Source organism: Scleropages formosus, chromosome 10, assembly GCF_900964775.1.
Source record: "Scleropages formosus chromosome 10, fSclFor1.1, whole genome shotgun sequence".
In the NCBI taxonomy this organism is placed as follows: Eukaryota; Metazoa; Chordata; class Actinopteri; order Osteoglossiformes; family Osteoglossidae; genus Scleropages; species Scleropages formosus.
The window spans coordinates 12,196,503-12,211,433 of NC_041815.1; the positions used below are offsets into that span (position 1 = coordinate 12,196,503).

Consider the following 14,931-nt stretch of genomic DNA (forward strand, 5'->3'; position numbering starts at 1 on the left):
GTGACTCTCGCATTTTTCCTTGTTCCTCACCTGGCAACAAGGGCCCCGAGGCACGAGACACACAGCTGGCTGAATCACACTCACATGACACAATTACACACCCTCTGCATGGAGTTTTGGTTTCCACACACACACACACACACACACACACACACACACACACACACACACACACATCAGCATTTTACAGACTCTGACCCACTAGTTCAGCTATAACCCTAACCCCACAAAAGTTCACAACTGTTCACTGTGAATCCCATTAGACATTTTATTAACCTTGGGAGAAAGATTTTTTTTTATGAATACCTTTTCACATAAAATGCCTCAAATGAAAAGGCTGTAATGTTGGTCTATGTTACAGTTGCAGCAGCAGTCATTGCCAATTCAGTTACAATACCAGATAAAATTTTGGAAATACGGATCACTGCAAATGCATATGAACACTATAGGTTAGTCTTTTGTATTGTTTAACCATAACCCGTTCCGTGTACATAAAGCAGTGAGTACTTCTGAACATCAAGCACGGATATGCCACTCATCAACCTGCAGTCTTGTGCAAGCTTGTCTAGAGCACAGAAGGATTCAGAATGCAGCCGCAGTGGAGAGCCAAACCGGGCACATTCTGGAAATCGTGTTCACATTCAGCAGTGTTCTGGACTCTCAAGCGGAGGCCTTCTGTTTATTATGCTTGGCAAACCATTCGTTGCTTTTGTCCGCTTCCATAGCCTGCGAAGGCAGAACGGCAACAGAACGACAATGCATTTTTCATCAACATGTGATTTGTTATTTTTAGCAGAAAAAATTATGAAAGTAGTATAAACATTTTAAACTCCAAACTCATCACATGCATTAATTATTAAACCTAATGCTTTCAAGGAAAATGCCATCCATGAAAATCCTATTTTAGTGTGAGAGGCTCACTTTGTCCAGCAGAGCATTTCCATTGGGATCCATAGCAGAAAGTTGCCTGAATGCTTCATCCCCAACAAAGCAGATTTCATGGCCATCCTGGAACCATAAAACAAAAGCTTGGTCTAGAACCCTGCACATACACACAAAACAGAAGGTCCTTTGAAAAGAACTTCTAACATCAAACCCACGGGATCAGCCAGTATGACCACTTCCACAGTGGCCTTCCCTGGGGTGTCCAAACTGACTAGGGGAGTGAGGATTTTCTGGTTCTCCTTCTTCATTAGGGCCTCAATTTCAGGCAACTGCAAAAAACAATATAATGCTTCTTTTTTAAAAAAAAATACTCTCATTTAAAAAAAGCAGGTGGCATACAGTATCTTTACATTGGCAATAACTCTGTTACTATTAAATATGTTTGAACTGCAATAAATACTTCCTTGAATGTTAGGAACAAAGGGAACAAGACTCTCCCTTCACCCCATCCTTTCAACACAATACCAGGGTACAAGGGTACACAAGCAGTGTATTGTTTAGTGGGACCAACTCAAACATGGGAACTGCATTTCTGCCCTGGAACTAATAGTTATCCAGAATTGTTGCAAGAAATATCTGGCTGTACAAATGGTCAAAGTGTATACAGACATGATAAGGAAATTGTTCTTGGCAATAGCCTCTACCACTAAAAATAATATAGTGCAACTTTTAAACCGTTTTACGTACCTCAGTTTAGTTTGCTAGGATCACAAAACATTCTCATTACAACACAGTGGTTGCCAATACCCTTCTCTCATTCTCACCTGCTCCCGAGGGCAGGAAAATGCGATCCGTCCAAAAGCTGTACCGTGGTCAACAGGGCCACCGACGTCACACAGCTCCAGCTTACACTGCAAACACAACTGCATTAGGTGAACATACAAAAAGCTGATGGCATCACAACCTTTGAGGTCCTACTAATCCCATCTTGCACACCTGGCTGTCTGTAAACGCCAGCAGGACCGACTTCTTCTCAGAGCTGCGCTCTAGAACTTGCATTCCTAGGAGCGTAGACCAGTAGTGGGTGGAGCACTGGAGGTCTGAGACTGCCAGGGACACCTTCTGCACTGGATCTGAAAGAATACTCATTTAAGAAGACAGCTCTTGCTGTGACAATGGTCAGCATGTGGTTAAACACTTGGAGGTAAGACATATCCAAATCACTTATTCACATTCAGACTTGTACAAGTCTAAAATGTCTGTTCATCACCTTACCTGTGAGCAGCTGATTAGTAAAATAGTGACTTATTGACAGGAAGACGACATCATGCGTTAGTCAAGTCTGTGTTTAAGTTTGATTATTAACTTGATGAACATAACAATTTAGCCATTTATTCAGGACAAGTACATTGCTCAAGGCTACTACAGCAGGAAGTGGGATATGGAACTGGGTAAAACCCCACAGCAGCCCTGGCCTTCAGGCTACCTGGTACTCAGTGAGGCACAGAGGTGCTAAGCACAGACACCAAACTGCTGGCCAAAATTCAGATGTGCTGCGATCGCTCTCACTGTAGCCCCTCGGTGCCCACCTTTCTGGGGCTGTTCCTCGTCCAGCAAGTAGAAGCGATACCCTCCTGGGGCCTCGGCCAAGTAGACGCCCTCTCCTACCTCCGAGAGGGGCCAGCCAAGGCGCCGGGCGTTGCTGATGGCCCGGCTGGACTGCAGCGTGAGGCCCTGAACGAAACACATCCGTCACGTGGGAAGCGTTCATCTCTCTACCAGCCAACAAACTTGACCAACAGCTCCTTGCTCAACAGCCGCGTTGAGCTGCGGGCTCCTGAGGGACTCACTAGGAAGTCGTTTCCCAGACGGTACTCCCCAACGCCGTAGTTGTACGTCAGCTCGGCCACAAAATGATCATCTTCCGGGCCGAAGCCCACCATGGTCTTACTCCATTTCCCATCGTATGGGCTGACGAAAGGAAGCGGTGCAAAATGAGCAAAGGAGCACCATGCACACCCTTCCCACCACCACGCTCAATCTGTGCACATCATCATGGACTTTGCCCGAGCCACAAGCCCTTATGAAGGTGTTCCACATAAAGTAACATGCTACAGTCAATCCACCAGGCAACTACATGCACAAACCAACGTTAAACGCTCAGGGCCACACTGACTGACCGACCCGTTGCACGTGGCTTTGCAGCCCTCCTCGAACTCCTCGTGACGCAGAACCTGGAAGAAGAAAAGATGGATTGGATCAGGCCAGGCGCGAGATCAGCTTTTCCATTCTACATGAATGATCTGCTGCTTGCACTCATCATGGGTAGCCGCAGAGAGCCCCAAAAAGGCGTTTGCATTTGACTTGATGTGTGGGACAGCGACTAAACGCCGAGACGAGTTCACACAGTCAGTCAACATACGATCAGGACGATTCGTTCCGCGTTATTTGTGAAATTATTATCATCATCATGGCAACATGTCAGGTCACAGGTGTGGTGCACTTCTGGGATCAGCGAAGCGTCTTACACTCATGCCGAGGACATCCCGATAGAAAGTGGCTGTCTTGCCTCTGTCCCCCACTTTAAAGACGAAGTGTAAAGCCCTCCTGAGCGCCGCCATCCCCGCGCCCCCGTTTCGCTGTAAGAAAACGATCCTCCTCCGCCGATCGATTGCTCTGTGTTCAACTAGTTTTCACCTACCGTTCTTTTCAACGCGAAGTCCTCTGCTTGCGCGCCGCTTCCACGATTTTTACCCCGTTTGCTTTTTTCGTGACAGTTGTTTTGGGCTTATATTGAGGTAGATTCATTCAAAACGACAGTCACAGTGCGCCGGTCGGACGAATAACGCAAAGAACGAAAGTTCGATTATTCAAGGTGTATTGCAGCAGCCTGGTGACGTTCATGACATCGTTCAGCGTTTCCGCTACAAGTTACGGTGCTTTGCACATACGCAGTATTGTGGCGCGCGGCGCTCTGGGTTTGGATGGGGAGAAGGAGGACGCGCACGCAGCGCTCATTGCGAACGTTTATTGGGACACCAACACACAAAGGAAACAACGCCCTCGATCCGAGGACACCTGTGCCTTAAAGGACTTTTATTTCAAGCTAATTTTCTCGGGTTACTAATTTCCCCCTGTTTTCTCCCTTCGCCTTGTCACGCACTGTCACCCCCTTATTCCCTGTAAATCCCCCCAACGGTTAAACGCTTCATCCCAATTTTCCCACAATACAACTACTTGCAATAGCTCCGTTTCCCGCCCAAACTCTTGGTAACGCGGCCCGTTAGACTATACATATAATATATTTTATTATATGTATAAAATTATTTGTTTTATTATATATAATTTTGTACATTATATATAAATTACATATATATTTTACATATGAATACTCTCAGTCAATGGGTAATTTATTGTTTAAAGATGTTTCTACAATGTGGATAAGGGAAAGAAGTTTAATTTAGTTAGATCACTCTTCTTCTTTCACTGGCAAAAATTAATAAATTCAGTGATTAAAAAACCTCTTCATTCACTGGGTGACTCATCCTGGTTGGGGTAGCGGCGGTCCAGAGCCCATCCTGGAGAAACTGGGCGCAAGGGCTGGGGCTGAACCCTGGATGTATCGCCAGTCCAATGCAGAGTAGCCACACACACACACACACACACACACACACACACACACACACACACACACACACACACATATTCACACAAAACCTCTTTACTGTGCTTCAAAATGATGCCAAGCGGTACACCAGTACCATCGCAACGGCCAAAAACCGCGAAGCCCTAAAATCATTAAGCAGTGCACTTATTCTAAGCTTGTTGTGTAATATTCTTCCTCCCCGGAATTCATATTTCTTGCTGTAACACATTCTTCTTAGTGGCATTTGGAAAGTGTTCCACAGACAAAATTACTTGACATTTCCACTTAACGCACGATTCCCTTCATTTATAGGCTATGCAGTCACATGTCTTGCTCTGTGTGTCCCGGTTAGGAAGTGTCAGCGAGAGTTGAACCGTTCACTCAAAGGCAGACTGACTGCACGAGCAGCTTTGCTCATATCCACATACGGCTCTTTTGGGCTTTTTAATACAGTAGCATTATTTTATTCATCCAAGATTAGCCAACATTTTTTATGTAAGAAATTGCTGAATGATGGATAAGCCTTTATGCAACCACTCATGTAGTGTAATACTGGTTCAAATGGTAGCGTGTGACCAATTGACTGGACTTTAGAATCACGTCTACATCCAAATCCCTCCCTCTGTTGATATATTGCATTTTTCTGCGAATTTTTCTCGGATGTACATCGCTCTGGAGGAGAGAATTTGCTAAATGAATACATATAACTGTAGGTGCACACGAATGCCCCCATGGGGAATCTGCATATGCCACATACACCTTTCAGTGAACTGCTAATCACTCCGGTTGTATTCTGTGAATGATGAGCCACCTGTAGATGGGAACAGTACGGGTTACAAGGCTAAGAAGATAAGAGCTGGGCTCACCTTTCTCCCTGACCAGTCCAAGCTGTGCTGCTGGATCTGGGCCTAATGGCTCTCTGACCCTCTGGCTGGTGCACAGATACATAGACTGATCATGGAGGTGCTACATTTAGCTGAAGGAAGAGACAATCATCCCTCTTGGTTCTCGCGTGAGAAAAACCGCAGGCAGAAACATCAGACTGGAAAACTGAGCCCAAACCACTGCAGCCATTTCTCACACCCAGAAAGAATTCTCCACAATTTTCTCAGTTACTTTGATTTTGCTTCATAAAGGGCATTGGGCTCACTGGCAGTTACTGTCATGAGACGTCAGGAATCCCTCTCCCGGAAGCCTTCCTATCACTTAAGACTCTGGTAGACATTTTATATACATTTCCACTGGCAATATTTTCCATTATAAAACATCTAATGGATCCAAATTTCCTGCAGGCCAAATTACTGTCTGAAAATGTTCCAGGGCTTATGATTTATGGCCTTTTTAGGTAGGCCCATAAAGTTTCTTTCTGCATATCATGCAGAAGCTATTTCTTCATGCTCACAATTCCTGTCATAGATGACATCTATGGAATTCATAAATCACTATTCTCCCAGAAGAGATTATTCTTGGGCATCAGTTTCCTAAAACCATGCTGACCAGTGGCATTACCTGGAAAATGTCACTCATACCACCCTCCTTCTCCCCTCCGCCACCAGTAGATGTGTTCGCAGCACCAGATCCGTCAGCTGGACAGACTTAAAACAAGGACCTCCAAGATTAAAAGAATCGTATCACGGTAAAGGAACCAGCCTGACCTTTCCCGATGTCGTTTTTACAGCCCACTTTTCTACATATTGTATGCGGTGATTCAAAAGCCGTCCGTCCATCCGTCAGCCCAGAGCTCCTGGATGTTGTGTCCTGCCCCATGTCTTCCCCTTTACAACAGCTTTGGCCCTAGGTATAGCCTACCATCTCTAACCAGGTTCAAAAAGGATAAAAGTATCTGTGAGCAACTGGAGGGGTGATATTGGATAGAAAGTAAGGTAAAAATATTCAGAGGAATTATACCAAGCAAGCAATTGTCTTTATACTGTAAATAAAAACAATCCAAATGCAACTTTGTATGGAAACAATACCACTCATATTTAAGGAAGTTAAGCTTTCCCCAAGATCTTCCCAAAGTGGTGCCACACTTTTAATATGTGGAGTCCAGCTGATGGGTGTGATGTGGAACACTTGCCCAAAAGTGTAGAATAATGTGAAGATATGTGTGAGAGAGTGAGAAAAATAGTACATTAAAAAAAAAAAAAAAAAAAAAATGAAGGCAGTAGAGGGCAGAAAGGGCTATTTTCCAAATTAAAACATTTTACTGAGCACAATGAGCACATGGCTATAGCAGAATTGTTTTATTTCACTTTTCTTCATTACATCTTTTAAACACAACCTTGTGATTTCCTTCTAAAGATCCCATGTTATTTACTGTGCCTCATATGAACACCAACTGGTCTTGCATGGTTTATTATATCAGGACCACATCCTATTTTGTGCTGGAAACCATTTGCTGAATGCACCCACATGTAAAAACCAGCAAACTGTATTTTTGTGTTAACCACACTGTTGCCTCCTTTCATATAGCCTGGTCTTACTTTACCAGTTCATATGTATATCTTTACCAAATAGCTTAGAAAGTGTCATGAATGGTGCGTGAAAGAACAGAAATCTCTAGAAAGAAATGACATTTTACAAAAAAGACAGAATGCCAGGTTTGGTGTCAAGAACAGTGACTTTCTCGGTGAGTTTTAATTGCTTAGTGTTTTAAGAAAGACAATCAGGGAGAAACGGATACTATGACAATTCCAACACCAACAAAAGTAAGGCTGTCCCAAAATGCCATTTTTGCCTTTAAAAATAACTGGCCATTTTTCCTAGTCGGGACCTTCACAGAAAATCCTATAAACTGCCATGGCAGCAGACTTGGATACCGCTTGGACATGCCTAAATATATAAAGAGCACAAGAAAGGGGTTTAAAGGAGACAAATTCCTTTGTTATGATATTCTACTGCAACCCCTGAAAAGTGACCTAATCTAGGAATAACATAGTTCCACAAAGAACATCTATTTCCATGGAAAGCCCTCATTTTCTCCTCGATATTTCGGCTGCTCATTCCATGACAGAAGGGCATTTCAATAAGACTTTGAAGAGACAGCTACACCAAATGCAAGTTTAAAAACCTGCATAGAAACTTGCAGCACAAGCACATCAGCTTTTACATGGTTTTGATTAAAGTTTTGTATGTCAAATAGCAACAAAACACTCAAAAAAAAGTCCACTAGGCAAGTGAATAGAATTCCATCTTTTAGAAAAAGGCTGAAGGACACCAAGCAGACTGTGCTTCAGGGAGATGTGGCTGCACGCAAGGCACCGCAGAAGATGGGAGACCTCCATGGTAGGAGGACACACTTTTCTTACTCTTAGAAATAAAATGTTTAAAAAGTGAGGCTGTCCTCCCACGGGGTGCTGAGGAACAAGGGAGTAGTGTTTGGAGATGATGGGAGAAGTTTGGGGGGGGGGGGGGGGGGGTCTGTTCCTCCCAATTCTGTCTAGATGGGCTCTGGTTTGAGCTTCTCTGCCAGGAAGTCGTTGACAAACTGCTCCACCACATCAGGTGTGATCTCTTCCACATCACGCACATACTTGGCCCGGGCAGACATGTCTAGGATGGTGAGCAGCGGTGCCGCCTCCGGCAAATTTGTGTAGTCACGCAGGGAGTCACTCATGTCATCCTGTGTACAGGTCATACAGAAGCACAGGGTCATTGCGGACAGGTCACAAAGTGTCTCACACACATAAAAAAATGCAACACTTGCAGAACATGCTCTTCCTCATGGCATTAAAACATTCAGTTCACTAAACTGATACCACATAAGGCTCCGATCGAGACAAACTGTTCAGTGAAGCTGAAGTATGGAAGGAAGTTCACACGGCACCACCCTAGATCAAACAACAGGTGCTAAACAATGACAAGTGTATTTTTACCCAAACATTTCCACACCATTTCCCCCTTTCCTGTTTTTCCATAGCAGTTTTCCTTTGATAGCTGGCAGAACAGACAAAAATGGCAAGATGACAACATAAAATAGCACAGGGCTGGGACACACACTCCATTTCTTGTTGATAGAGTTGAAGCGATGCCACATACCCTTCAGGGAAAGGCAGCAGAAAGAAGACAGAACTTTCCAGAGAGGCCTGGAGAATGGCCCTGTGGTACACTTCTACTGGTCTGGAGGATTGGATTCAGCAAGGGGATGGAACAGCAGACATGTGAACACCCTTTCCTGTTCAACTCCCCCCCCACTCTACCTCTTTTATTGCTTGTGCTAATCCCACACTTTATGTTCTCTGAATCCCCCCTCCAGCCATTTTACCCAGCAGCAGTCACAGACTCACCTTTCACCGCTTAACTTCTCTGAATTACAACCTGTAATTTCTGGAAGAAAGGGGTGAATAGAGAGAAAAGGCAGACACCAGAATCCCACTTACACACAAAGCAATGATTCTCAAAGTATCACCGGAGGACTGTCAGTGTTAGGGGACAAAAGCTTATAATTTTGCAGGATGACAAAAGGAAGCCTTTTCAGAGAAAGTGGATTTAGGTGCAATTCCAATCCTGTGAACAAATAGAGATTCTCAGATTTGGACAACCTCCACACTCTTAGGGTTCTCTTAAGTCATTTCTGACATGTCAGCTTTCATTTCCACACAACAGGATCATCTTAATTTCCTTCATTTAAGCTCTACTGAATGAACTATGGGAAAATGTGAGACACTTCCTATGGAAAGACCACAGAGTCATATTATCCCCATATCGACCATAGGGAGGCACTGTTACTCAGGATTGGCCCTAAATCTCAGTATTTTCATTCTGACTTTCTTAGAAAACTGAAACACCAAGTTATTCAAAAATCCATAACCGCATCTCGGTAAACCACATGCCCTCTACCACCTTTATCACCCAAAAGGAACGTGACAGTGTGACAGAACAAGGGAGTGAGCTCAGCTTGCCGAAATACTGTTTGTACATAGGAAACGCTGTGGGCTGAAAATCATCAACTCGGGAAGGACGGTGGTGCTATTCAAGCGCCTCAATGATTTCAATTTCTCTCTAGATCCGTGTTCATCGCAGGCCTTGAGTTTGCAAAAGAATAAACTGTTACAATTAAGCACAGACAGTAACATAGCAAACATTCAGTGGCCATTGTAAATAGCAAAGGTGTTCCGATCCCTTTCAGAGGTGTGAATGTGAGGTTCTCGCTCCGTTTTCCCCCCAGTAAAGGTGCTAAAAAGGAGGATGCACAAGAAAACGAGATGGAATGATGGCGGCCACTATTTACCATACCCAGCACTGTGCTCCCAGCATTCCCAGGGGCAGAGAGGATGACTCAAAACTGGCAACGCACTCAAAGCTGCTTCTTTCCATTTCCCATAATTAATTTTTTGAAACTGGTACGCATGTAATGTGCATGTTCATTATGAGGCCTGTGGCCCAGGTAACATTATACTGAAATGATGACAGAACTGAATTAAGAAAATAAACTAACAAACCCCCAGAAAAGAGGAAGACCCGGCTGAGCCAAACCAGTACTGTTGGAAGGAGACGAGGGGCACGCACCTGACAGCCCTGCCTTCCTGTCCTCCAAGGCAGTCCCAGACCTAATCTCAGAATCCGACCCTTTTTCCGTGCAACACACTTTAGTAACGCTAGCGGTCTTCTGTAAACCCTCCCCCAGGTGCAGGCACTCTGGCAGTGAGGCGCACAGCCCCAGCAAGTTTCCTCTGGCAGCTGGTCTCTCCCGTGGGGAAACTTCCCCATGGACATAAGGCTCTGCGTGCTTAGCAGTGTTGACCGGCGACGCAGCGCCTCGATTACTCTGTCCATTGTACCACGACTGCATTCCGTCGACAGCAGCCATCAGACAAGGTCCGGCGAAAGCAAGTCCCGCCCACCCCTCCTCCCATTGGCTGCCCATGACTCCAAGGGGCCTCTGCTGATTGGCTGATACAGCAAAGCTACAAAGTTCTCTCTGTTGTGCTGCCTTGCAGATACAGAGACAGCATCTCCAACACAATGACGCGTCTGTTAGTGGGAAAGCGGACGTGGGAGCAGGGCAGCAGCATTCTCAAACCAAAGTCACACATAAGAAAAATCAATATGACTTAAGTATCCACGACGCACTCGAACACCTTTTGAGGTTCAGCTACACATCACATCCATTATTTTATTACAAGCTGCAGTTTTGTAACAGAAAATCAAAATCATTTAACCGTTTCTTTCTGCACCTTCTGCCTTCTACATGAATGTGACTGAAGAACCTATTCGTGCGATAAACATCGGTGCACATAGCGGGAAAAACTAAGTTTAGTTAATCACCCGTCTACAACTACGTCTCTCTTTCTCCTAATGGGATGATGCACAAATTGCATCTCTCTGAGATGCACGTCGCTTTGGAGAAAAGGATCTTCTAAATGAATACATGTGAATGTAAGAAGTGCCACAGGGCCACAGCCAGACCAAAATAGCACCAAATGCATTTTGATATGGAGAAGAGCAGCCCGGGGCCACAGCTGGAGAGCAGTTATTCATCTGTATGACCTTGAACTGACAGGGTCAGTAGGATCCAGGAGGGATGCACAGAGGGCCTGTCTGCTGTGGGAATCTGTGGCCCCAGGATGCAGTCACAGGCAGGGAAATGGACAACCCCCAGGAGAGAGTGGAAGTACAATGCCACACAATTGTTTTTAAGAGTAAAGGCTCACAAAGTAGAGGTCAGATTCACTCAGATTTAATGTACCAACAAAAAACCTGACCATGCATGGATTGTGTCAGGTCTACGCTGGTCCATTCTGGATCTGTGTAAATGGACCCCATGCCAAGTGCTGACCTTGCACTGCAAACTGGAGGTTATGAGATCATGTGACATGCTCAGCTGGGAAGGGGGAGTGCATCAGCTTCTCTTGCAGACAAACCTTTGCCGCACTAACCCCAGTGCACGCTGGGAGCCGCACAACCTGCGACATTTCTGCTGCACTTCACACAGCCACATTGGAGCCAATTAGGCTTCCCTTCTGATGGTCACGTAGAGTCCTGCTACGAGATAGGGGTAGGGCTATTACAAGGATGGGGGAAATTAGAGTACAGCACCTGTGTCCATTTTCATCACCTACCCCCACCCCCAGTTCTAGATGAGTCACGGCTGCTGAAACCAAGCAGTTTAGCCATAGGGAAACCCAAGCTGTGTTCAAAGCTAAAACAGTAGAGATGCCTAGGGGATGGGGACCCATGTCTCTGCACTGGCCTGATCAGACACCAGACAAACACTAATGTCTGCAAGTGTCTCAAACAGCCCCTATGTCTGCATGCACATGCTTGTCCCTGGTTCTGCAGTATGACATGCAGCAGGGCATGCTGTGTGGAGACGTGCAGACCGTGTCCGGAAACCCAAGCCAGACCTGGGAGATGGGGGGCCGCCGTGATTACTGTCCAGCAGGGCAAGCTTTCTAAGGACACTGACAGCTGAGGTACAGAAAGAGGATACAGGCAGAGGAGCTTCTGCAGGCAATCAGGAACACTGCTGCCCCTGATTCTAAGGGTGCTCGGTCAATAGGGAAAGGCTGTCACATGAGGCACACAGTGAGTGGTGAAAGCGCCTTGTTCCTGTCCACACTGCACCAGTGGAGATGAAATACTGATCTGGCACAGGAGGTATGTGGGGAGTATGGAAGGTAAGGCACACAGACGTTCTGGAGTAAGTGAAGATGATCACCCGTCCCTTGGCCATTCCAGTCACCAGCAGGTTGTCCAGGCGCTCACAGAACGATACGCCCGCTTCACCCTTAAAACCATTCTGTATAAATACAGGCATGTCCCTGCTGAATGCTCTGACAGGATACATGATTCCCAAAGCAGATGATTCAACAAATCTATGCATACACACACCCGCACACAGGGTTTTTCCTGTCTTTTCTTCCTTTTTGATTGGCAGGGAGACTTGAGCGTTACATGAGGCAAACACATGAACAAGCTCCCTTGAGAAAAGACATTGCTTCAAAGAGGAGCATTTTGGAGAAGAGACTGCCTTCACTGTGGAGTGGCCCACCTGAAACATATGGAGCATCGTAAACGCACCGACCGCACTGACCTCCCCACCCCTGCTCACCTCTCCCGCTACAAAAAACAGCAGCGGAGTCTCCTCTTCCTTGGCCTTATACTTGGCCATGATCTTTTCTGCGATGGGTTGGATCAGCTCCCGGGCTGGCTCCAGTTCACCCTCCTCCTCTGCATCTAAAAGTGTGGAGCAGAGGAGGGGTACAAAGGGGAGAGCCAAGGGTGAAGGACAAGATAAATGAGCACACAAATGTGGCAAGGAAGCAGATGAACACAGAGGCAGAAAGATGGAAAGAGACACAGAAGCTTCTGGGGACAAATCCTCAGATCTGATTTCCCAGAAGGCTGGGCCTGACATGGTGGTCTTCGGGGGGGAACTAACTCTGTCCAACTTTCTCCACTTTTTCCTCCTCGGTGGCATTTGCCCACAGCTCAATACACAAGCTCTCAACTCCACTCATCTAAGACTCTCCCCCTCACTCTACCTGAAACCAGATGAGTCTAAAAGAGCATGAAGCCCAGCTCCATCCACACACTACTTCCTCTCAAAGTTCATCAAACCATCCTCACCCACGAACAGCACAAGGCAGGGCCCCTCGTTGAGCTGCACAGCATTGGCCTCAGTCAGCTCCAGCACGGGCCGTGGGTGCCAGGGGAAGAGCCGGCAGTCCGGGTCATTGAGCACCTCCACTCTGCCCTGGCGGGTGATCATCCGGCCTTCTGTGTCCAGCAGGATGAGAGTGGGAATACCTGGGGGGGACAACGCATGACAACCGGTCAACATCATGCAGCGCTCACCATATCATAAAAGATAAGTACAAAACCTACAAACTATAATTCCCAGATATTATTGTATAACAGAGGGTGATTGTAGCTGTTATGATAAATACCAAAATGCTACAGTAAACAAAACTAGAAGCTATGAATATACACCACAAATAATTTGTTTCATATCCTCAGTTTCAGCTTTCCAGCACCTAACGTGACATTGTCAAGTAGTGTCAAACAAATTTCCTGTTCACCCATCTGGCCACAAGAGCGGGACCTCAAATCTTGAATCAGTTTTGGCTCCAGTGTGGTAGAATGAGATCCATCTTATCCCTCAAAACTGCTGAATTCCTTTCAACATTCAAGAAGGGTCTCAAGACACACTTCTCTCCTCATGTCTGGTCTACTTCTATAACTGTCTGCTGGGGAAACGCAATCTATGCTTTAGGTCACATCGGGAAAAAAAAAAGCATCTGCTAGATGATAAATGAGAGTCTTCATAAGGCCTGAGACTGCAAGTGACGTACCTTTCATTTTCATAATCTGCCTTTTCACAGCTGTACTGAACAGTGTAACATTCAAGTTAAAAGCGTCGATCAAGAGTTCCATAGCAGAGTTCCCCGAATGGATCCAAAAACGCCGTTCCTTGGACAGCCTGAGGAGCTCTTAGTTCAGATGTTAGGTCCAGACCTCCCCCTCTACCCTCCTGCTGGGTTTACCGCTTTCTTGCCTCCCACAACCACAATTCTCTCCAAGCACCTTTGAGATAAGAATCTCTCTGGTATTAATGGGATTATGATATACAAACATTGTGTGCTGTGGGCATGTTTAGCAGGAGCAGGACGGCTTCGTGTGTCGTGTTTTGGCATTGGTGTTAATGGGCAGACCGTGAGTGCAGTACCAACTCGCCTCAGTTGCATTCTGCACATTCCAATGAAATCAAACTGCGCAGGGCCTCGCTCCTCCTCCCCCCAAAGGGGAGATGGAAAAGGAGATCAAAGTGGGACAGTGAACTGGGTTAGCAGCCCACGTTTTTTCCGGGGGCCCGGATCCTTGCCGGCTGGTGCATTTCAAAGATCAGCGAAGGGGGAGCTGGAAGCTCCTTTGACCATGGAGTAACGTGGAGCAACATCTTGTGCATCCATACATGAGTATGGGAAGGGAGCCTTACCTTGTATCCCGTAAAGTCTGTTGAGTCGTGAGCGACGGGCCTCGTCCGAGTAGGGGACAGCCAACCACGGCATCTCGCTGAAATACTGCTTAAAGGAGTCCTCCGATCTGCATGAATTGAAAGAATAAAACCAAATATCACAACAGAACTGAGAAGCATTTGTACTCCGGGCTGGTCACTAGCTCACCTATCAGCGCTGACAAACACGATCTCAAACTTCTGGCCCGACTCCTTCACGGTGCGGTACGACTCCACCAGCACCCGCGTCAGGCTGCGGCACGGAGGGCACTGCAGACACAAACGGAAGGATGTGAAAGAACGACGTGGTGACGTCACACCACACCGTGTCCATGGGAGTGCAGTGAGGCTGATAAGGACACATTTCCTCTGGTTGCCAAGGTCAGAGACACTTCTCCGTTTCCTCATTCTCCACACACTCCAGCAAGGGCGGCAAACA

General features: G+C 46.2%; 2 protein-coding genes across 5 annotated transcripts in view; both read right to left on the reverse strand.

Moving 5' to 3' along the window:
• Positions 1-282: 282 nt before the first annotated feature.
• glod4 (glyoxalase domain containing 4) lies at positions 283-3,548 on the reverse strand. The gene is made up of 9 exons (XM_018748223.2): positions 3,414-3,548; positions 3,070-3,119; positions 2,736-2,856; positions 2,475-2,619; positions 1,882-2,018; positions 1,710-1,796; positions 1,101-1,214; positions 922-1,008; positions 283-726 (listed from the first exon to the last, which is right to left on the reverse strand). The coding sequence occupies exons 1-9, from the start codon at positions 3,504-3,506 to the stop codon at positions 661-663; spliced, it is 900 nt and encodes a 299-aa protein (XP_018603739.1). The 5' UTR covers positions 3,507-3,548; the 3' UTR covers positions 283-660.
• Positions 3,549-6,790: 3,242 nt separating this feature from the next.
• nxn (nucleoredoxin) overlaps positions 6,791-14,931 on the reverse strand; it is a 50,182-nt gene continuing 42,041 nt past the window's right edge. For 2 of the 4 annotated variants that reach the window (XM_018748255.2, XM_018748257.2), the window contains exons 4-8: positions 14,662-14,762; positions 14,475-14,581; positions 13,106-13,285; positions 12,588-12,712; positions 6,791-8,156 (exon numbers count right to left, since the gene is read on the reverse strand). In XM_018748255.2, the coding sequence (XP_018603771.2) occupies positions 7,974-8,156; positions 12,588-12,712; positions 13,106-13,285; positions 14,475-14,581; positions 14,662-14,762 (696 nt within the window). In that variant the 3' untranslated portion in view covers positions 6,791-7,973. The remainder of the gene's footprint in view (positions 8,157-12,587; positions 12,713-13,105; positions 13,286-14,474; positions 14,582-14,661; positions 14,763-14,931) is intronic. The other 2 variants (XM_018748258.2, XM_018748259.2) reach the window with 1 other exon arrangement.

Bases quoted from the DNA above. Each gene is read 5' to 3' on its own strand.
- glod4 (XM_018748223.2), bottom strand. From the start codon at position 3,506: ATGGCGGCGCTCAGGAGGGCTTTACACTTCGTCTTTAAAGTGGGGGAC. The intron at 1,215-1,709 runs GTGAGAATGAGA...TGTTTTTTGCAG, and splicing joins TTTCCTGCCCTCGGGAGCAG to TTGCCTGAAATTGAGGCCCT. The intron at 1,009-1,100 runs GTGGGTTTGATG...TTATGGTTCCAG, and splicing joins TGGTCATACTGGCTGATCCC to GATGGCCATGAAATCTGCTT.